At 38.4% G+C, this 22,328-nt stretch overlaps 1 protein-coding gene across 4 annotated transcripts in view; it reads right to left on the bottom strand.

The window, feature by feature from the left end:
- Positions 1-2,618: 2,618 nt before the first annotated feature.
- Positions 2,619-22,328, bottom strand: part of NISCH (nischarin) — a 29,492-nt gene continuing 9,782 nt past the window's right edge. For 2 of the 4 annotated variants that reach the window (XM_059479822.1, XM_059479823.1), the window contains 18 exons: positions 22,124-22,172; positions 20,345-20,508; positions 18,904-18,999; positions 17,232-17,327; positions 16,762-16,917; positions 15,424-15,492; positions 14,797-14,982; positions 14,464-14,592; positions 13,939-14,052; positions 12,998-13,106; positions 10,301-10,422; positions 9,385-9,440; positions 7,605-8,912; positions 7,027-7,201; positions 5,692-5,845; positions 5,026-5,154; positions 4,499-4,660; positions 2,619-4,016 (listed from right to left, as the gene is read on the bottom strand). In XM_059479822.1, coding sequence (XP_059335805.1) covers positions 3,388-4,016; positions 4,499-4,660; positions 5,026-5,154; positions 5,692-5,845; positions 7,027-7,201; positions 7,605-8,912; positions 9,385-9,440; positions 10,301-10,422; positions 12,998-13,106; positions 13,939-14,052; positions 14,464-14,592; positions 14,797-14,982; positions 15,424-15,492; positions 16,762-16,917; positions 17,232-17,327; positions 18,904-18,999; positions 20,345-20,508; positions 22,124-22,172 — 3,903 coding nt within the window. In that variant the 3' untranslated portion in view covers positions 2,619-3,387. Of the gene's footprint in view, positions 4,017-4,498; positions 4,661-5,025; positions 5,155-5,691; positions 5,846-7,026; positions 7,202-7,604; positions 8,913-9,384; positions 9,441-10,300; positions 10,423-12,989; positions 13,107-13,938; positions 14,053-14,463; positions 14,593-14,796; positions 14,983-15,423; positions 15,493-16,761; positions 16,918-17,231; positions 17,328-18,903; positions 19,000-20,344; positions 20,509-22,123; positions 22,173-22,328 lie in introns of those variants that run through there. The other 2 variants (XM_059479824.1, XR_009419218.1) reach the window with 2 other exon arrangements.

Below are 22,328 nucleotides of genomic sequence, written 5' to 3'. Positions count from 1 at the left end.
ATCTTTGTGAACTGAAGCAATCAATTTAGTTGCAAGATAAGCGATTGTACATTTTCAAGAAAACCTCACTTAAGTTCCTGTATTTAAGAACAAAAGACTACATTAAAATTACACAATAAAGACAACAGGCTGGCACTGAAGAATGACAGTTTATGAAAATTTTCAGCTTAATATTGCACTTAAATGAACAGAAATGCACACCCACAAAGCACTGACTCCAGCAGGCTCTAACACAGAGCATCTCTCCTCCTCTGGAGACTGACTGGGAGAGTTTGAGCTGTTCAGGTTGGAACAAAAGCAGATCCAAGGAGATCTGACTGCAGCAAAATCAGGATTTAAAAGGTTTTTAATGAGGGACTTTTTACCACAGCAGACAGTGATACAACCAGCAGAATGTTTTATAACTGAAGAAATTTAGATTAGATGTAAGGAAGACATCCTTCACTCAGAGGCCCTGGCACAGGTGGCCCACAGGTTCTGTGGATGCCCCACCCCTGGAAGTATCCAAGGTCAGGCTGGATGGGGACCTTGGAAATTCAATCACATGGGTGGTATCCCTGCCCGTGGAAGGGGGGTTGGAATGAGATGATCTTGAAAGTCCATTGCAGAACCACAGAAACCATTCTGTGATTCTATGAAAGCAACAAGGGATCAGATATCTGGCAGCAGGAAAAAGAGGGGATATCTTGTTTGGGGTTTGGTTGGGCTGTCATTTCTAATTTTTTTTCCAAGTAAAAATGGAAAAAGAGGTGAAGTATTAAGGAAAAAGCTTTACATAGCCCATGCTCTACTTAGCAGAGAGGAAAAGATTATTTATTGAAAAAATGCTCTGAAAATAAACAATTCTGATAGCATCACAAGTAAGATAGTTAATGGAAGAATCAAACATACTGCAGTTGTACTGAACATTTCATTAGTCTTGAAATGTGATCAATGCTTACCAAGATACAAAGGAGGAATTGCAGCTATTTCCTGGATTAATAATCTGTTCCAAAGGCACAGATTCTATGTTTTAAACAGCTGTGAACCTAAAAAGAATTTCAGGTTTAACCAGAGATGTGTTTTTTCTACAATAAAATATTGTAGAAAAAAGAGGCCTTAACTGCTCTAAGTATGTGACAAGCAGGGGGTTATCCCTGCCTACTCTAATACAAGATTCTCTGGTACCACTACTGCTTTAAAATACCTTTAAAACAGTTGGGTTTTACAAAAGATGCTTAAACAGAACTCATGTCTGTCTCAAGCACAGGGCACCACCCAGAACAGCCCTTATAAATAAGATGGAAGCAGGGCTGACTTATCCAGAAGCAATGACAAGTATAATCCCCATTTGACAGACAGATCTGTCCATGCTGGCTCAAATCCCAGGCAGTTCAACAGGAATCCTTACAGACTCCCTTTGTATTCACTTATTAATTCATGTGTAAATGATCTGTTCACTTGGTAAGTCCTCAAATGCTTTTGAAAATCAGACTAAGTTGCCACAGGCTCCTCAAGTGTTACCTGGACAATTATCAGTAAGTGATTAACAGAGCTACTTCACAAAGAACTAGTGAAGACATAAGATTTCTTTTAATTACTTTATTCCTAGGATGTTTAACTTAGAAATTAGCTTTTTCTACCCCATGATAATTAAACTTAAATGAACATAAGCAACCTTGAGATTTCAGAGAACAGAAGAGCTCTAAAGTACAGGAAAATTCAGTTTTCTCCAAGAACCTGCAGTACCTACCTTAACTGTTCAGTCCAGTCTAAGCTTAAGGAGTTAGGCTTCCTCTGTCAAACTGGGAGCAGAGCTGCACTCCTGCTATGCTCCTCATCTCTTGCTTTGGGAACTCCACTGCATCCTGCAATACAATTTGACTTTGGCTGCCTCTGTCTTTGTCATCCTTGCACTGACTGCAACATTCCTGGCTTCTGAAATCCAAAAAAGCACAGCCAAGCTCTGCAACAGCATGGAAAAACACTCTGTGAAACCACCAAATTCCTAACACCACTGTGGACATGCCATTCTGGGAGAAAACTCATAACTTGTTTGGACCAGGTCCTGAGCAACCTGTTTGAAGATTGCCCTGTTTAAAGTTGGATGTCTCAAGGTCCCTTCCAACCCAGATTTCTCTGTGTGTTTAAGGGGCACCAGTTTTAAGCAGCATCAGCTCCTAAATAAATATCAAAACTGTTCTTCCCTTCTTATTCCCAATATATTCTTATTGGATATAGAATTTATAGATACATTCTTTTTCAATGTCAATATCTGTCTTCATAATAGTGAGTAGGGATTTTTCTGTCATGGGGGATGCTAAAACTTGCTGGGCACAGTAACCATCAAGTTAAACACAACAGCTTAGAATGAAAATCCCTAATATCTAACAGATAAGCAAAAGTACTAGAAATAAATCCTCAGACTGTGTTTAGAGGCTGCAGATCCTCAGTTTCCATGACTCAGCTGTATTTCTGGACTAACAGTCTTGTAGGAGAATGAACTATTTTCTTCTTTCAGCTTGCTGCACATTTCATACTTTACAATGCACTCTAGGAACAGAATGTGTGCTGCTGAACTGCCATATGGTATCCTGGAAACACAAGATATAAACTTGAATAAAGACAAGGCCAAAAGAAAACTGTCAAATTACACTTTATTTGTATTGACAAGATAGGCAAAAGAAAGACTTTGTGTTCAGAGATACAAATCCATTATTTGCTGACAAAATGCCAATATACCCACATTGGGTATTTCCACTTTCAAGACAATACTGAAGGGATCTTTACCAAGCAAATCTTTTATCCTTGGAGAAGGAAAATGAATGCCTGTGAAAATAGTTTCATATGAAAATTTGTTACCTGCTTGTGGCTCAAATTTTACTGTTAAGTTAATGATTGGCAGCAAATAATTACACTTGGCCTCAAAGAAAAACATATGTAAAACTGTAAGATCATTAAATAATAAGCATTAGCAGCATACCCAAAATACTTCTTGTACAAAGAACATTGCACTTGAACATACACAAGCATTTACCCTTATTTACACATTAGAATTTGTATAGAACAGCAAGACTGATATATACAGAAAAATAGTGGAAACCTTAACAGCCCCAGACGACAAAATATCTAGTGTTGACTCCTTAAATTTTCCATACAGTTTCCCAGGATGTCTCATGTGGTTTTTTTCACTATATACTATTGCATAAAAATAGACTGTACAAGAAGGTCAGTCCCCAGTTAACACTTCAGAATATTTCTATGTACTATTACATGTTCACTGCACCAGGGAACAAAGGAGTCCAGGTCAGCTCCTCATGAAAACAAAGAGAACTTGACAGGTGCTATCTACTTACTCACTGTGCTTTACCTTGTAATACAGACTGAAATCACTTGGCTGTGCAGTAACTACCCAGTGAGCTCCAGAGGCAATTCCCTACCACACAGGATCTCCCACTGTCTTGCAAGCAATGAAATTAATTTCTCCCTGCTTTCTGCACTTGGGATAAAAATGTACCACTGGATCTCTCTGTTCCTGCTTCCCTCTTGTTTGGAATTTCCCTTTGGGACACTATCAGTTTCTCCAAAGTGATCCAGTGTTAAATTCTGCATCAGATCCTGATTCTGAACATCATCAAACACAAATGTAAGGGCCTGTGGATATGTCTGATACCCCATGAGCACTCTGTCTAAATCCCGGATTCGTCTTCCATCTGCAAGCTGGTACTTGTCTCTCTTTGGTGGCTCCTTAGCAAATTCAGGTAGTGGGTAACTGATATAATCTTCATCAAAGAGGAACAAATCAGAGCTGGTCAAGATCAGTGTTTTAGGTTGAAGTGAACTAGTGTTCTGAGCAGATCCTTCAAAGTGATTTACTTGAAATGCCAACACATACAGAAGGATGTTGAGGGATGGAAGATTGGTCAAACCATCCATCTTCTCTGCCACTAGAAAAGCAAGGTCCCCAATTTCCTCTTCATTTGGATAAATAAATTTTACTCTGCTAGAGTGAATCAGTTCATAATTCTCCATTTTTCCTGCAAGAAACATACATTATTACATCTCTATTTAGTGCTATACAATAATTTCTCAATGTACTAGGATAAACAACAACCAGCTTGATAGCTGGCTGTAGCTGGAAGAATTTAAGTTTTGTATCTATTGATACATGGCTTTTGCTTAAAAACAATACTGGAATAATTGTATTTGGATTGCAGGTCTCTGCCAGAGCCCTTCTTGCATTACCAACACACTTTTCTGCAAATTTCTAACCATGTAAGTCCAGGGTGAATGCAAGAAGCCATCAGTAACTTCACTTGTGCAAGACTCTTACATACTTTTAACAATCCTGCTCACATAAGGCACATCTAAGATAATTAAATCAGGGAGTTTAGTTGAAGTATCAAATAGGAAATGACTGATGCATAAATCTCCCTCAAAAGTGTTTTTAATCAGTACAGTTTAGGTGAAGCCTAAAGTATGATGCCTAAATAAGTCATGGCATGTAGAAAAGACTCACCTGTGTTTTTACTCCCAAATTCAGAGTAGAAATCCTTGTCTACTGGTTCAGGTGAAGGAGTGCGTGCAAGCAGTGACAGGACTGCCATAAGCTGCTGGATGAAGGTGTGAGTGTTGTAACTGTCTCTTGTCAGGCAGGTGACAATGTGATCTGCAGAATGCCCTGAGGAGAACACAGAACATAATTCACTCACTGTGGCATTACCATTTCTTGAACCAACAGGCAACTGTCATCAGAAAAGATTTTTTTTTAAATTATTGTTTCTCCTGAAAACATGCATTATTATTCAGAAATCTTTCAAATTCTTGAAAACAACAATAGATTACTTACAAATCCCTCAAAAAATACATAATTTCTCTTCATTTAAAATACAATGTATACTTATGATTCAAATCTTGCTCCAGGGATTCAAGAAAATAAAGCAACAGAAAACCTCTCTTCCATCTCACTAATAAAGACATGGATCCATCTAAAAAAGACTAGAACAAAATGGAACTGGAAAAGCTTAAAGCACAAGTTGTACTCACCAGTAATTCGGAAGTATTGGTCAAACAGGCCAACATTTACTGACTGCAGGTCATTAAGTTTTAGCACAAAGCAGCAAGAGAGGTGGAAAGAGCTGTTTTCACAGTCTGAGTTTTCTTTGTTCCAAAAATCTGTTAAAGAAGTACACACGATAAAAAGGTCAAAAGAAAAAGATTGTTCTGTCCATAAGCATAATTTTTATATTACTATCTAACACTTATCTCACACTTGAAGAAAGAAATTAAGAAAAAAACTAGGTAGAGTGAGTAAACATTTCTCAAGCAAAATACAAGCAATTTTTATTAGGAGCATTTTAAAAAATAATTGTCCCATACCTGATTTAAATCAGCACATGCACTGATAACACACTTTAACTGAATGACCACCATGAGGTTCATTACCCTTCACTTTCCATTTTCATCATGAGAGAGACCATGAAATAACATCAGAGAACAGCATGGATCCCATGGCAGCTAAAAGGGTCTGAGAAGCAGACATGACTCAAGACTCTGTTTTTTTGAACATAAAAGCCTTATGCAAATAGTGACCCTTTTAACTAGGAGGTCTAATTAAAAATATTGACCAAAATTGGTTCTTAGACTGAGGACAAACACAGAGAGAGGGATTACACTGGTAACATGATTAAAGGATCAAAGTAACTATTTTACCTGATTGGTGCTCATCTGCATGAATGAAAGAATCATCCAACAGAAAGTAAATCGCTTTTGTTGAGAGAAGCACACAAGCCATCACTTCCACACTGGGAGTCTTGTAAAACAGAACTGAAGACCACATGAGGTGTCTCAACTCTTCATTTTCCACCTAAGATGTAAATTTTATTTCATAAACACATGAACTTTGATATTTCAGACAGTTTCATCACCTTAGGCCCTCAGAGAAACAACTTCAAAATCTTTAGCATCTGAACATGCTCTGGTTAAAGAGAGGTAGTGGCAAATGAGGCCACAATGGCAGCTACTGAAAATATCTTGTGTTTGTGTAAGAAAATTATTTTTCTGTTATAAGCAAATTATTCCTTGCTTTCCAACCGAAATTAGAAAAATACAGAAAAACATCTCATTTATAAGAAAGACTTTTTAGGGCAAACACTGCAGGCAGAACTTTAATCATCAGCTGAGCAGTGGCCTCCCAAACCTCAAGTCTGCTGAGGCTTTAAGTGTTTCTGAGGGTTGGATTCAAAGACCCTGGAGAGAGCACAGGAGCACAGCTTGCCACTGCAGCTGCTGCTCCAACTCAGCATCTTCCCAGCTTTCAACTTGGTGGGCTTACTGTGAACCCTTAAATGAGTCACCTGCTTTTTTATCAGCTTTTCCTGATATAAAAAGAGAAGTACAGCTTGTAACTGTGCTTACTTAAAACATTTGGAAAAGAGGTAAGGGAATAAGAAAAATGTATCTATGTCTCAAGCTTTTCAATTTGTACTCAGATCACAGTGATTTGTCACTCAAAAAGCCACATCATAAATTTTGGGTAATGTTTTTACTTTTCAATCTGATGTTCCCCACATACACTTAAATGTTTTTCAGAATCAGGTTTATCTGTTCATGTTTCTGGAGTACCTGCAGCCATGTACATGTGTTGCAGTCATGCACAGTACTACAAAAACAAGTCAGAACACTTATTTACTGATGTAGCCGAGAACCATTCCAAAATAATTTCATTCTTGTGACTTTCTTTCCTTTTTCCACTTTAAAGAAAATAGAGGAACATTCTTGGAGCAATCACATCTTCAGACATAATTAGTGTACTCTCCTGTTCAGCACCACAGATCCTGAAGGCAAAATATGCTTTGCAGGATCCCAGTTGTTGTAGCAGGGAACCCAAAATGGAATAACACACAGATTCTTGATGAAAATGTTTTCAGGTTTCCCAGAGCCTAATTCTCGTGGCTAAATTTGCTCAGGAAAGTTTTTATGGATACTGTGTAGTACAGAAAGGTCACAAAGCATGTTTTTGTACACTTGATCTATAGACCATGATACCTCTGCAATGTTGCTATGGAAAAATTCAACCAGGGCTCTTCCCTTCAGCCCAGCCACATACTGCAGAGACACAGAAACATGAATGTGAACAGGAATCTGGTTGTCTTCTGTTATCTTCTGCATAAGAAGCTCAGATGGGTATAAGGATGACAATGTCAGATGAGGCTTGCAGAAACTAGAAAAGATCCAGAATATAAATAGTCAAAATGTAAAGATCTGCACAGCTTTTTCCCTTCAAAAATATTTGTATTTAATTCAAAAATTAAAACTAGATAACTTCCATTTTTAGTAGTTTAAATTATTTATATCTTGACCATAGCTGTCAATTTGCTGTAACTTCAGCCTGCAGGGACATGAAATAGGAAGTTTCCTTCCATCAGAAATTACGTTGCAGCAACAAAACACAAAAAAAAAGGTGGACTGCTACAGTCCAGGATAACCACACTTACACCAGACTAGTACAATGCAGAAGTATTTCATCAATACTACAGTCCAAACCCAACCACAATGACAGCAGCAAACACAGGGGTCAGGCCACATCAAGCACTGTGCCAGAGACCTTTCACAGGAACCATTACCTGGCTGCCTGACTGTGTCTGTTTGCCTCCACAGCATGATTTCTTACAGCATCCAATTTGCTTGAAGCTTTGAAAATAATAATAGTCTTAACATCCTGGAGCAGTGTCCTTAGAAGGCTGTAGATTCTTAGAAAGTGGAATTTCTCATGAGGTAGAACAAACACTGCTGTAACAAATCTGTATCCAACAAGCAACTCCAGCACGTGTCCATCCAAAAATGAACCCTTCTGCTGTGTGGCACCATGAGTTGGATGCAGCACAAGTGATGCCAATGGAATTCTGTTCAGCTTAAATACACTTCCCAACTCCTCTGTGCCTGCCCATTTACCTGGCAGTAAGCTGAAATCCACCTTTACAATGTACAAATGCTGGGGCGTTAGAAATATCCAACACGGATGGACCACACAGGGACTCTGGTCAGAAGATTTATAAACTGAAGAATAAAGTGCAGAACACAAAGTATTCTTTGACCATTCCTTGTTATTGCCAGCTGACTCTGGTTGATGCAAGACTTTCTGAACATTGGTTTTATTCCCATAAACAAGATATGTTGGGAAACAACCTTTTATTTCAACATCTTCAGCTGAAATGCAATTCAATTCCATGAGCTGACAGAGAAATTCTTGGAGATTTGCTTTTCTACAGTACCATGTGGAGCTTGGTAACACTGATGTATAGTGTTGAGAGCAACACGTTTGTAAACAGGAATAAAAGTCTTGAAGATTCTGGGAGTCTGAAACAATAAACAAGCAGTGGTCACTGTTTTTCAGCTTCAGAGTTAAACAGATTTCTGGCAGGAGAAAGCCAAATTCTATTAGATCAGTGTAAGGAAAAAACAGTGTTAGTTTCAAGGCAGAAGGGATGTGCTGGCAATTTTCTCTCAATTCCTGATGAGGAATCTCAAACACAGCTAGCATCTCATCGGTCAAAACCAAACAGGAAGCAAACTGTCTGAGTCCTTTATGAATGTGAATTGAAAAGCTCCAGAGAATTTTGACTATGTCAACACTCTCCACTGCTATGTTGTCAGATGATTGAGCATCCAAAGTAGTGCTGAACTCAAAAGTCTGATCTCCTTCATGAAGTCCCATTTCAAAATATCCATCTGCTTTGTCTGTGGCTGTGGAAGTACCCACAGGGCTTCCTTTATTCTCTGTGGGAGAGGGGGCAGATTTCTGCACAGCCTGCACTATCGAGGCAGAAAGGTGCTGGATAAAGTCTTGGTTGGTGGCAGTGTAGGACATACAATTAAAAGGCAAGATGATGGTGTTAGAGGGGTCAGGCACCGCACAGTGTTCTCTCTCCAAACTTCAAAAGAGAGAAGAAGCCACAATAAGTACAAACTTGAGTTTAAAAACAGTTATGGCTACCTACAATTCAGGGTGCTGCTTTTCAGAACTTTGATATTTGCTCTTGCTAATACAGTTAAATCAGTGTAATTTTGTAGAACATCTTTGTACTGCATAGCCATTGATTTTAAAGGCTGGTAGTGTGTAATTCTATAGAAAGTAAATACTAAAATGTTGAACTCCTCTTTCCTTTCCCATCCCCAGTAAGCACAACCTCATGACCTAAAGGACTAGACAATGCAGCTATTGCTGGTTTTGAAACCACCAGCTGCATTCCAGGGTTCAAAGGTTAAAAACATATTTTTGGTTCAAAAACCCAGAGGCAGAATACAATGAAAGAGACTGTTTTGACTTAAAGGCTGTGTTTAAGAAAACAGTTATCACCCAAAAGCTAACAAGGATTTAAAGTAGAATTTATTTATGTAGCTTACCACACATGATGACCACCACCATACTCTTTGCATGAAGCCAATGAAGAGGCAGGTGCCTAAGGAGAAGAGAGCAACATCAGGAAGCTGTAAACTACTTAAGAGTTCAGCACACATGAGAAGCAAAGTTAAAGCTGGCTTATGCTTTTTAAACTGGCCAAGTCCTGCTGTTTTCACAGGGAGTTTAACAGCCACCCTTTGAGGACCCAAAAATAATGTTTGCTTTAGGCTGGGCATTCAACTAAGGCAGAAGAAGAATGAACTCTGCTGCTGACCTGAGAACAGATCCAGCCTGTGACCCAGGCATTTCAGCATTCTACAAACTTTTAGTGAATTAGTGTAACATGAAGCCAAACACTAAGGGAACCTGACAAACACCAACTACACTGGTAGCAAAGGAAGAGACACCAAGTCTTCCTGTCTTATTCCTTGAAGCCATGCATATGAAGAGTGCTTCCAATACCACAAATGAAATCACAAACCAGAAGTTATCAGATAGGAGGAGATTGAAGAAGACAAATTAAGGCCATTGCCTATTGACAGAGAGAAGATTCTTCTGCTCTACCAGCAAGAGAATAGCCTTTCAAGAACTGATACTGTAATATGATAAGACACAATTATTACACTCAGCATCTAAATGGCTGTTAAATGATGTTATAGTAGTACTGGGTAAACATCTCAAAGCCACAGTAGCAACAGTTCTCTGCAACTCTGGTAAACTTGGATTCTGCATTTAATTTACAACCTGGACTGAACACCCTTGAATCAAATTTGGGGCTGCCTCCTTTTCCATAAAATAGCTCTGAGAAGCAAAAAAACCTTTGCTACGGATTACTATGATAATATAAGTTTAACATCAGAAATAAGTGTGCAAAAGCTTTTAAAAATGCTATAATATAAACAAAAGTGTGGCAATTACCTGAATTTTACATCTGGAGTCTGGTATTTCAAAGCATCTCTGGGGAACTGTATGGTCTGTAGGAGTCGAATCACTGGATTGCAAAAAACTGTTGGCTAGGACTGTATCTTCACAAATTATTTCTAGAACAAACATAAACAACTCTTTAAATCACTGAAGCAAAGCAAAAATAAATATCTTATAGTATCTGCCAATCAAGTGGGATTAAAATTGTATAATCAAGATCTAATCATAAATCAGTAAAGCTAAAGCATACCTTCACACAATAGCCAGGATAAAAAAGCAAGCAGAATTTTAGTTTAATTGAAAAAGACTGCTACAGCTTCTTTCTCAAACTAAAAATCAATTTCAATCTCAAATTCTGGTGTAAGAAATCTTGACACAGCTCAGTTTTAACAGAACTAGTCAGCTGCTAGGCTGGCAGAGTGCTCTTCATGAACTTTATAGCACACTCACAAATTTCTGCAAGCTTCAATCAAACAATATCTGTAATATCTCTGTACATCCTTCAACCAGACAGAGAAGCTCTGATCTCAAATGCCACTTAAGATATTATCTCACCTTATTTGGAACCTTTTTCAAGGGTTCAAAGCTGAATCATCAGTAAAAACTTATAATGAGTGAATACAAGGCAACATTCTCAGGGACGTTTGACTTTTTGCCAGTTTGATATTCACAGCATCAAACTGGCTCAACAGAGCAAATCAATTTTCAGCATTGCCACTGAACCAGCCAGCTCAAGTATTTAAATATGAAAATGACAACAAAATTACAGTGTGGACATGTTTCTGGCTTGAGCATAAAAAATCTGTATGTTATCTTTCTGGATTGATGGTAAAGTTCAGCAGATTACACCAAGACATCTCATGGTCAGAGGAAACACAAGAGGTATTTATTACTTGAACAAAATACTGTGTTAGCAAGAAGGAAACTCAAATTGACAGGAAAACCAGAACATGACAGCATTATTTTTGATTTTCTGTTTCCTATATAAATATTTAATCTTTTTCCACAAGCCATTTCCCAATGACATTAACTATGAATAATATGTTACGGAAACAGATGGTGTCTAGAAAATACAGAGAAAACAATGCATAGAAACAGCACATCAGGAAATTAATTCCATTATTCATGACTTAAGGTCTATCAGTGAAATCAATTGCTCAGCATATTTCATTTTCTTTAAAATAGATTTCTCAAAACTGGTATTTTGAAAACAACCCTTCATACTTAGATATGTAGCAAATAATAAATTTTTATTGTTGAAGCTGAGAAATAGCCTGCACAGCCCTCATTTTCCCATTATTTATAAAAGCCTTCCCCAAAATTCTGCTGAAGGAATCTTATGGAAAAGGACTACAGTAAATAAGCCTTGACCCTTATACCACTCCATAGAACTCCTAAGTCCTTTAGAAAGATCTATATTTTCTTTTATCTCAAGATTTGTTTGCTCCTAAACATTTACTGTAGTAGAAAACAAATTGTTGATAAATAATTTAAACAGTCCCAGGGGTTGCTGACAGCAAGCCATATTTTTACAGCAAGTCCTGTATAAAACTGCAGGTTGTTACATATTTACAGAACTGAGACAGTTTGTCAAGTGCTTAATATTTTAAAGCAAGCATTTACTTGATTTTGGAAAAACTGGCATTTTTTCTGCAGATGAAAAGTTAGCTAGAAGGGCTACAAAAGCAAAGTACACAAATAGCAACAAATGTGTATCAAGGTGTCTGCGCCCTCATCAAATGCTGTCAGAACAGTTTCATTTTTCTAGAGTGAACAAAGAAACCTCTGCTGATTCTGCAGAAGTCACAGCAATGGATTTTTTCCAAAAATCAAGCTCCTCAGGGATGCTTCTCTCCCTTATCCACCAATCCACTGATTAATGGTAAGAGGAAGCTGTGCCCCCCCTGCCCCATGCCAAGAAATTGAGAAGATAATCCCAGCTCTTTTAGATGGGTATGAAGTTTTCTCTCACTGTGCATATTCTACTGCACTATTCAATCAGACAAAAGCCAAAACCAGCAAGTATTTATTTTTCTCAGTCACAAGTGAATATTCACATAAGTCAGTCCTATGGGCTAAAGAAGAAAGTTAAGTCATTCTTCTAAGTTCCTAATGCAGCAGGCACATTCATTTGAAACACAGAGTAAAAAAACTTGAGGTGAGGTCAGCAGGTACTATAGAGCACAACAGATGTGCTGAAATCACCAGCTCAGCCAGAACACTAATCCCACAGGTGTCTTTTACTCATCTCTTTTCTCTATCTTCCCCCTGGTGTGACAGAAATGCAGCTCTTGCAAAAAGCACTAATGGAACATATGCTGCTTGAGCTCACATTTTGCAGACCAAGAATGAGTAGTGAAGCAATTTTAAAATATTTCTCTCTATGCCACAGTTTTCCATTAAGGCATGACTCTAAAACTGGAAGTGGCATCTAGTCCTCTGCAGGATGATGCAGTAAAAAGTCCTGTACCCAAATTCTCACTCCAGATATTTAACCACTACTGGGAACTACAGGTAGGTTTTGCTGAGTCACATTCCATACAACTTTCACTTTCAAAGCCAATTCTACCATGTCTTTGTGCTTGTCTTGAAAGCCCTAAATCCATGCACATAATATTCATGTATATCAATGCAGCTTAGAAAAGCAGAACCAAGAGGCTCAGCCCAGCAGCACGATACATACATGATTACCTTGGCTGGAGCTGACAGGACGAGGCAGAGAGGGAGAGGAAGGACGAACAGTAAGAGAAGAACAGTTTGATTTGGAGCTGGCAGCAGTGAGCCTGGAGTCCTCACTGATCTAATAAAGAAAGTACGCAGCAATTAAAGAAAAAAAACTAAATACACAGGACACATGAGATCCTGAACTAAAATAAGCCCACACAACCTTTCTCAATTTTAGTAAAAGGAAAGTTAGTGCCAGCTTTTTTATTTTTCTTTTTTGGTTTTTTGGTGGGGGGTGGTGGTGGTGGTCACCTCCTCTAAGTCTCAATTTTCACACTAGGTGGAATTCCACTAAGAATCCTTTTAGAGAAGTCATTCTGATCACTGACTAATCACTGTATTGACAGAATTGGCAGCGTCACAAGTTGAAAGAATCAAACTGGATTTCCACATTGTATGGACAGAACCTCTTCTGTCCCTACACTGACTTCCAAACCAAGACTAACCAAGTACACAGCACACAGCCAGGTATGAGGGAAGGCAAGGAGAACTCAGATTTCTGATTCTCTCCCACTGCTGAATACCCACAGGAAGAAAGTTTGGGGAAGTAATTTCAGTACTCTGCAATGCAAGCAGTAAAATCACAGCTCTGAAACACTTGTGTAAGATACAAAATATGGCTGTTAAGGTCAACTGTGAATTCACTGTGTACACCATTAAGTAATTTTATCTTCTCCTCCTACTTCCTCTCTCCTGAGCCAGCCCACAAATAGAGGTCAGATAACTACCAAAAATACATTGAAAACTACATAGGAAAAAGAGGCAACATTAAAAGTTCATATCACATTAAAACACAAAGCATAAAAATTTTAATGCTAAGGAAAATTCACTGCATTCTGCTTACATCTAACCTGTAGAAGTAATTTTGTAAGCTGCACATTCTACTTTTCTCACAGCACCAGACTCACCTTTTTATCAGAGTTGCTGAGTTTGTATTTCACCTCCTTTGCTTTTTGAATAGCTTTTAGCACTTCTACTGTGTCCAGTTCCTTTTCTGTGGTAACAATGTTATCCAAACAAACCTAAAAAAAAAGTTAAAATATCTAAAAGTATTGCAAATGAGGCATTCTCCAATTTTTACTAATGGAATAATCAAAAATTGCCATGGCTCAATGCAAACCATGTAACTATTACACAGAAACAATTACCACATTAGACCTTGAGCTAACATCACTTTACTGCAAACTCAGCAACATTTGGTAAGTGTAACACCATTCCAGCACAACAGTGTTTCAATATTAACAGACTGTTACCCAATGAGGCAGGGTAAAATCTCATTTGGATCCGGGAGCACTGCTGAATAACATTAATAAGGTTTCGCTCTCTAAACACTTTCTCCAATGCACACAAAAAACTCCTCAGGTTTTCAGAGCATTTGCAGCACTTCCCTGCCCAGGCTGAAGGGAGGGTGAGAAGGGCAGCCCTGGGCTCACCTCTGAGGCCCTGTCTCCAAACTGAGCCAGGACTTTGGTGCGGTAGTCAGGGATGATGCTCAGCGGGTTGCTGGATAACATCACCTTCTCCAAGCATGGCAGGCCGCCGATATTTTTTACTTCATCAATCTGAAAGTATTTGAGAATAAAAGCATGAATACACACTGGCAAAATGAAAATGAGCACACAGACTGAGCATTTCTTCCATAGATTACATACAAACAACAATCAGGAAAAATCACTACAGCCACTTTTATTTATTTGAAGTTTGATCCACTAAAATAAATGGCTTCTGATCTAACACACATTTTGACACCAAAAGTCAACAGTTACCTGTTCTATTTTGTTGTTGCTCAGATCCAAGTTGACTAATGAGTACAGTTTGTTAAGACCACACAGCCTTTCCAGCTGATTTCCTGCTAAATTCAGAGTTTTGATGTTTCCCAGTTTTGTGTGAACACCTTCCAGTGATGTAAGTTTGTTGTAGGATAAGTCCAGGTGAACAAGGTTGTACAGATGCTACAACAGCACAGAAAATTCACCAATTAAAACTGAACAAAGATGCTATCTTATGTCTGGCTCATTGTATTGTGCAACAGTGTTTTCATGCTGGACACTACATAGCATGAAAGACACGACCTGAAACTGTTCATTACAAAGGTTAAAGCTTGTAGAAATCTAATTTCCTCCTCTGCATTTTTACCAACCCACGCATACAGCTGGTAGTGAATGAATTTAGTTAAGAACTAAATGTATGTCGATATTGGCAAAGAAAATAAAATATCCAGGAGCAGTTAAGAAATGCATCACTAAAAGAGTACTTGATGTTACAAAGAAGCAGCTGTTTGGGCTGAAACTACTCTCCATGAAGATGAGCAACAAAATTCTGAAGTATGAAAATCTGTGTTCTAAGCTCTTGGGCACTTGGGTAAAAAATTCACCTTCAAATGCATCGCTTACCTGTAAATTTTCCACCAGAGACACCCCATTGTGACTCAAATCCAGGAACTCAATCTTTGGAATTAATTTCTAGAAGGGAAAAAAACCCACATGTGTTAAATGCACTTTAGTTTTAAGTCAGACCACACTTCCTTCAGTATCTGTTGACCAACAAAAGCAATGGAAAGGTCTTATCCAACACAGTCTCTCTTCCCAGCTTCTGGCATTAAGAAAACATTCTGTGTGATTAGGGTCAAAAAAGGGCTGACTCCTGCTCTTAAGAAAACCAGGTTACTCTGAGGAGCACCATTCAGTTTTAATCTAAAACCTGGTTTCTTACTGAAGACAAATAATTTCTCCTAGCTTATCCCCACTAATTATAGATAAAACTCACTAATGCTGCTTTGGTCTTATCAAACAGATAAACCAGGGGATTTATGCTACACACAAACCTGGATAAAGACAGTAGTACCAAAACCCAGAGTAAATCCATTCCTGATTATACCAGCCAAGAACTACAAGGTCAGGTCACACAAACTTGTAGAAAATGCATTTTAACTTAGAAATTAATTTATTTTGGAGGTCTCAAACCTTGAACTTGATGCTGAATTCTGACATCAGTGTTTTGCATCTGCTTTAATTTGGTTGTATCTCAGAATTGATTTGCCTTGACAGGCCAGTTAAGACCTGCACACAGACTTGAAGCATCTTAAATCTACATCACAAAAAATTATGAACAAGATAATTATGCTCCAAGTCTATGATGTCTGGTTGAGCTACACATGTAATTATTTCCTGCTTCACAAGAGTAGCTCAAGTAAAAAGCTTCTTCATATTTTACCATGCTCTTGTGATGAATGTTGATTTTTTCTTAACCGCTGATTTACAAAACAAAATTCTAAAGTACTGGCAAAATACTCCAAAATTTTGTTTTCATGCTTTTCATATTGTTTTGATGTCAAGAAAGCCGCCAGCAAGTCATAGGTTTTTAAATATGCAGGAAACTCCAGCCTTGATAACCACTCCAAATTGAGCCATGAGGTATTTTTTCTTTAAAAAAAAATTTTAAAAATTCTGATTGGCTCCTACAGCCAAGGCAAACAGTAAAAGCATATTTCAAAAAGTGAGAATTCATGGAAATGCCTACAGAACACAAAATGACAAAAGTACTCTCCTTCAGCAAAGGAAATTAAGTTCTTATAGAACAAACCTCCTAAGCACTAACTTGGGTAGATAATCAACATAAAGTGCAACTGAAAATTCTCCAGAAAAAGCAGTAGAGCAAATCCAAAATCCTTGCTGTGTATAATATGCCACAGATAAGTAATATTTTTTCCACAAATTAAAAATACTTCTTACCACTGAGTCATCAATTTCAGGGATGCTGTTGTGACTCATGTCCAAAGTTGTTAAAGTTCTCCAGGTTGGAATAATTGCTGTCACTGGACAATTTGAATCCAGTGCATCCTCTGGCTCCCACTGATCAAACTCAGAGGCCTCAGGCACCAGGATTTCCTGTTTAAGAGAGGGACACCAACATTTGGCTTACATCTTCAGGGAGAGCTAATGGTTTTGGAAACTATGCCAACAATCCCATGTAAGCAAGCATCAAAAGTGTCCCTGTGAAGGGACACATCCCAACACTTCCCTCACAGAAACTTGAGATTCTGTAAGATTAGAAAACCCTTAGAGTTCCATGGTTTTAAAAACAGAACCTGCAATTAAGCAGTACAGAAAACCCCATGAACTCCAAATGGATATTTCCCCACTGTGCATGTTGGTTTTGCACATGCTTTGAACACTCACCAGAAGGAGGAACTGGCTCTTACCTTCATTGATGTTGCTGAAAACCGAACACTCAGTGTGGCCAGAGCATGCTTTGATGAAGTCAGCCCTTTGATAAGCTTTCCCCCACAATGACTGATCTATTTAAAAAAATTACATTACAAAGTCAGAAATGTTAGGACAGACAAATGAGACACAAAAGTGGTAGCTGAAAGCTTCAACAGCAGATTCTACAGCGATCTGCAAAGTAGTTACAGCACTTCCTTAAAATCTCCTGAGATTATCAGGTCAGAAACACTGACACTTGGCAAAGCTAAAGCAAGAGATTAGAGTCATAACTGGAGAAAAATGAAATTCAAACATATATTTAAACAAAGCTTCTCCACTGACCTTACACCTGGCCCACATATTCAAGGTGAAACTACCCAGGTGATTTAACAGCTCACAGCATTTTTACTGTTACCAAAAACAGATTTATTTCAAGTTATGACTCTACCTGCAGACACATTGATTTGGATATCAGATGTCTTTTTTATTATAAGAAAAAATAAATGCCTAGAAAGTGAGGACGCTAATCTAATGACCTGTAGTCAGCTAATTACAAAGACTAAGTTTAAGATTACAAAGTCTCTTTTTCTGTAGCTCAATTTGAAACAACATTACTGAAAATTGGCTACAGTCTGTCCAGGTCCTTCTCTATAGACAGTCACACACATTGTGCAACCACGAGAGCTGGCACATTTGCTGGTGTATGAGGAAAACCACAATGAACCTACAGAGATTGAAAAATCTCTGCCATTCTTGAAAAAATTCTTCCCAGATTATCACTGTTGCTTTTTGGACAGTGCTTACTTTGGGATGAAAGTGTTCATCTAGTGTCAGTCAATCCAAAACCTTTCATGAACATACAATTTCAAAAGTCTTCAAGACCTAAAATCACTTTTCCTCACATTTATGCTCACAGAAAAGGGGAAAATTGATACAATTCTGCACTATCCTCTCTGCTGTGTTAGACTCTCTCCCTCTATCGTAGCTTCTTTCCCATATGAGAATGACAATAAATCACTGACTTCAGAAATACACTTCAGTTCTCAATCAACAACTGTCTCATATCAGTGAGATAATAACATTCATGTACTAGAAAAAGTACAGCATCCACCAAAAGTGCACAGAATGCATGACAGAATTGGATAGTCTTTCTCTCTGAAAAGATCTGAAGTGGTCAAGCAGGTATTTGAAAAAATATCCATTGAAAACTGCTAGAAACCCTGGTATTTATATTGCAAGCAGAGCAATGAAAAACATCTGTAAATTATCAAGCAAGCAGCACTACACCCAAAAAAATTAATGTCAGGGTATTTTCACAAATACTTGACATACTTTTTTTTCCAAATAAAAAGCATTTTGTAATAGAGGATCCTACTATTACCACTTGGTAATTCTTTATGGCAGTGGAAAGGCACTCATCATAGGTTTTGTGTGAATACTGAAAAGTGATTTTTTGGAAAAACACACAGTGAAAGGTCTTCTAATTTAAATGCTGTGTCCTTATTTCCAAAACTTGTGAGAAAACATTGTTTCACAAATTAAACAGTCCTGCTAAACTCTGCATTTCCCAATTCCAGGGGCAAATCAAAGCAGAGAATCACCAATTCTGAGATACAGGCAGCAGACCTGGCATTTGCAGAGCACATATGAGCAGTATCTCAGCCCTACCTCTATTTGATGAAGTGATTTGAAAATAGACAGATCAAAAGGCAAGAGATGCTCCTGAATGTTACTGGTTCCAAAAGGTCCCCCTGTTCCAGTGACCTGGCATTTAAGACATTAAAGAACTGAGTTAGTGCACACAATCCAACTTGTTCACATTCCAGTCTTACACAGGCAATGGCCCAAGGGCAGTGGCTTGGAAAGACAGCCAAAGTTCCAAGCAATTTTTGAAATATGAAATGATTCATGACACTTGCAGGCTAACTCTTCAGGAAAACAAATACTAATTGCTCCAGCTAAGTGCACTGAACTTGAAGTGCCACCTTGTGCTTGCATTCTGTAGCACATGGGGCATGCAAAAAGCAACATCGTAAGCAAAGCTGACCAAGGCTCCATTCTTAGCTGAAAATCAGAGAAAATTCACTGAAAGTCACTTCCATGAAACCTCTGAACCCTCCAAGTCAGTGTTGTCTTTAATTCCACTACAAGGGATGAAGTTCAAGATGGGTTTGAAGAAAATAAGCATTACACTGATACATCAATAAAAATGCATCTGGTATTTCCATATGGTCATAGGATTCTGGCCCCAGAGCATGTCAGCAGCATAAAAAGCAGGTGGCTTCATTATGTTTGCTGTGAATAGAATTTTGAGAGAAAACTCAAAGGGTTTTCTCTGGTTTTATGTATCTTACAAGTTCTGAATGTGCCCACTCACAGGCATTCAGAAGGGCTAGAAATTCTGCAGATGCCCATTTGTCTGAACAATAAGCTCCTCTCCAGCCAGAAAATCCTCCCTTTAGAGGATTCTATACAGACAGAGATGACAAAGGCAACTGAGGAGGCCCAGGAACACCAGCACAGCTGTGGTTTTGCTTCCCTGATCCACCATTTGACTTCAGCTTTGAACACACGACACAGTTAAAAGGCAGCTCCTCATGCAATAAAGGGGCTAAAATGAGTTTTTGAGTCATAGCAAGCAATGTTAAAAAATTTACTTTAGGGAAAGTCTAATTCATTTATTTGGTAGAAAAAAAAAGTCAAATTGTCTCCTGACAAAAACTATCTGTTCTGAGGCCATTTTACATTTATTCTGAAATGGCATTTTAGCAAGAAATTCAGGGTCACCTATGAAACTGAGGCACTTTTTAGGGTTTTATTTTTAACTTTCAGATGCAGTGAGACAGTGGGAAAGGGGGCAAGATTTATATAGATGCATATATATTCATATACAGTGGCCTGCCCATAGTGCTTGCAAAGAAAGCAAGGTTGGAGAGGTCAATATTTATTTCTTTACCCATCCCTACTGGCACTCAGCAAGGTTTTGTGGCTGCATCTATACAGAGGGCACTGCTGAAAAGACCACAACATTACACAGCAAACACCTTGGCTAGAGGACAGCATGGACTGAAGGTTGGCAGCATAAACACCTATTTAACATTGACCTCACCTTTAGATACTTGAGTCTACAAGTGAAGTCCAGAATATGCCCCAGATCTGTTTTGGCATCTCCATTAGCACAGGTAGGTTTGCCCTGCAGCAGCTGCTGAGTGACAGCATACAACTGCAAGGGCCTGATGGTGAAGACTTCTCCAGCCATTAAGAGCTGCTCTCCTGAAAAACAGAGTAGCTGATCAAACACAATGTTGCAAGGCTCACACAGGAATAAATGGTACAAAGAAAATGTAGTGATACACATTTGTCATTTGTACTCTAAGATGAAAATTGAGGTAGCAAAATAATTTTTTTAACACCAAAATAATTCAGGTATTCAAGTGGGCACTCATGATACAGGCCTGAAGTTCCTAATGCAATTAATGGCAAATTTCCCTCAGTATTAACAGGACTGGAATCAAAGTTCCTTCACATAATGCAAGAGTTGTGAAACTTTTTCTGAGATATCTCTAAGTTTATAGCAGTTAGGTTTTTTCTATTAAGAAAACACAGCACTTGCTATCTAAAATACAGACCTCAGATCTTTTGCTATGCTAAATGCAGAACTGTAGTGAACAATATGTATTTTTGAAAGTATGGGGATTTTCTCCATGCTAGTACCAAAGCAAATGCCCAGAACAGAAAATGCCTTATCTAATTATAATTTCACAATCCAATTTAACAGCAGGATCAGCAGGAAGCAGCACATAAAAGCCTCTCTGAAGGCACCATTAGCTCGATGTAGGGTACAGCAGCTGGAACACACACATGGAATGAATATTGAAAGCTCCATTTTAGGGACACCAGTTTGACTTCATGGACAAAAAAGCATCAGCTTTTGTGATAAGCAGAGTTCTCAGAAATGCTCTGAGGAGTAAAATTCCCTACAGCCTCAGTGGGATCAAGTCCAAGAGTCCAGCTACACATACATTAGTGGAAGATTACACTAATACAGAGCAGCCAGTGACACATCAATTCTCGTGTGAGAATTGTGCCAGTGAGACTGCAGGCACTAGAAAGCCAGCAAAGATTTCTTCACAAGCTTTAGATATTCCAAAATTCACTGAATGGACTCTCTGAGGTGGCTTCACCTAAAGGTAACTTTCTGACAGAAAATCTGAAATGGCATTGCTGAAACATGCTTCACCTTTCATGCCTACCACACCTCAGCCAACTGGAATTATAAAGTAGCATCTTGCATGTCCTTCAAAACAAAAATAGCAGGGATTAATCCTTTCACATGCCTCCTGCTGTTAATGGAGCAGCTGGAGCTGTTGTAGTTACAGTTAAGAACATTTCATTTTCATCTGCCAGCCTCAGAAAAGCCACCCTTAAATTAACTGACCAGAAGGTCTCCTGTTTCCTGAATTCTGGAAGAATAATATTTAGGTATCCAAAGTGATCTCTTGCATTTAGTACACAGACTGTCAGGACTCACTGACAGACCAAGCTTCCTTACAAGTTACACACTGAGACAGAGCTTAGCTCCTGATCACCACTGCCACATGCTGTCCCTTAAGGACACAGACTAAGAGGCCCTTTGCAAAACATACATTTACTAATTTCTTGTTTCCAACAGTGGCTGCAAGACTGTTGCAGCTCCTCACAAAACACAGCTTGAATTAAAGTGCAAGCAGCAAAAAAAAAAAAGACAAAAAGAAAGAAGGAGGAGAAAAAGTATCAGTTGGATATGGAAGAGCAGATCTCTCATTGTCTGGAGGTAAAATATGAAAGATATGTGAATGCATGAACAGAGAGGAAAACATTCCTGGAATGAATGCTGCAAGTTCCTTACCTTTGTGAAAGAGCTCTTCAGCCAATGCAGCAGTGATTCCATTGATCTCCTGCAAACAATAAACCATTGCAATAAGTGTTATTTACATACTTATGGTTCCAATTTTTAATTTGGACCTTTAGTGAAATATCCTTTATTTGCTGTGGTAGAGGACAGTTTTTTGGGGTTTTTTTAACTGAAATCAGGGGTGACGTTTTTATAGATT

The sequence above is a fragment of the Ammospiza nelsoni genome, chromosome 11 (assembly GCF_027579445.1).
Source record: "Ammospiza nelsoni isolate bAmmNel1 chromosome 11, bAmmNel1.pri, whole genome shotgun sequence".
NCBI lineage: Eukaryota > Metazoa > Chordata > Aves > Passeriformes > Passerellidae > Ammospiza > Ammospiza nelsoni.
Note: the sequence above shows the minus strand (reverse complement) of the source record. Positions and strands in the feature narration are given on the sequence as shown.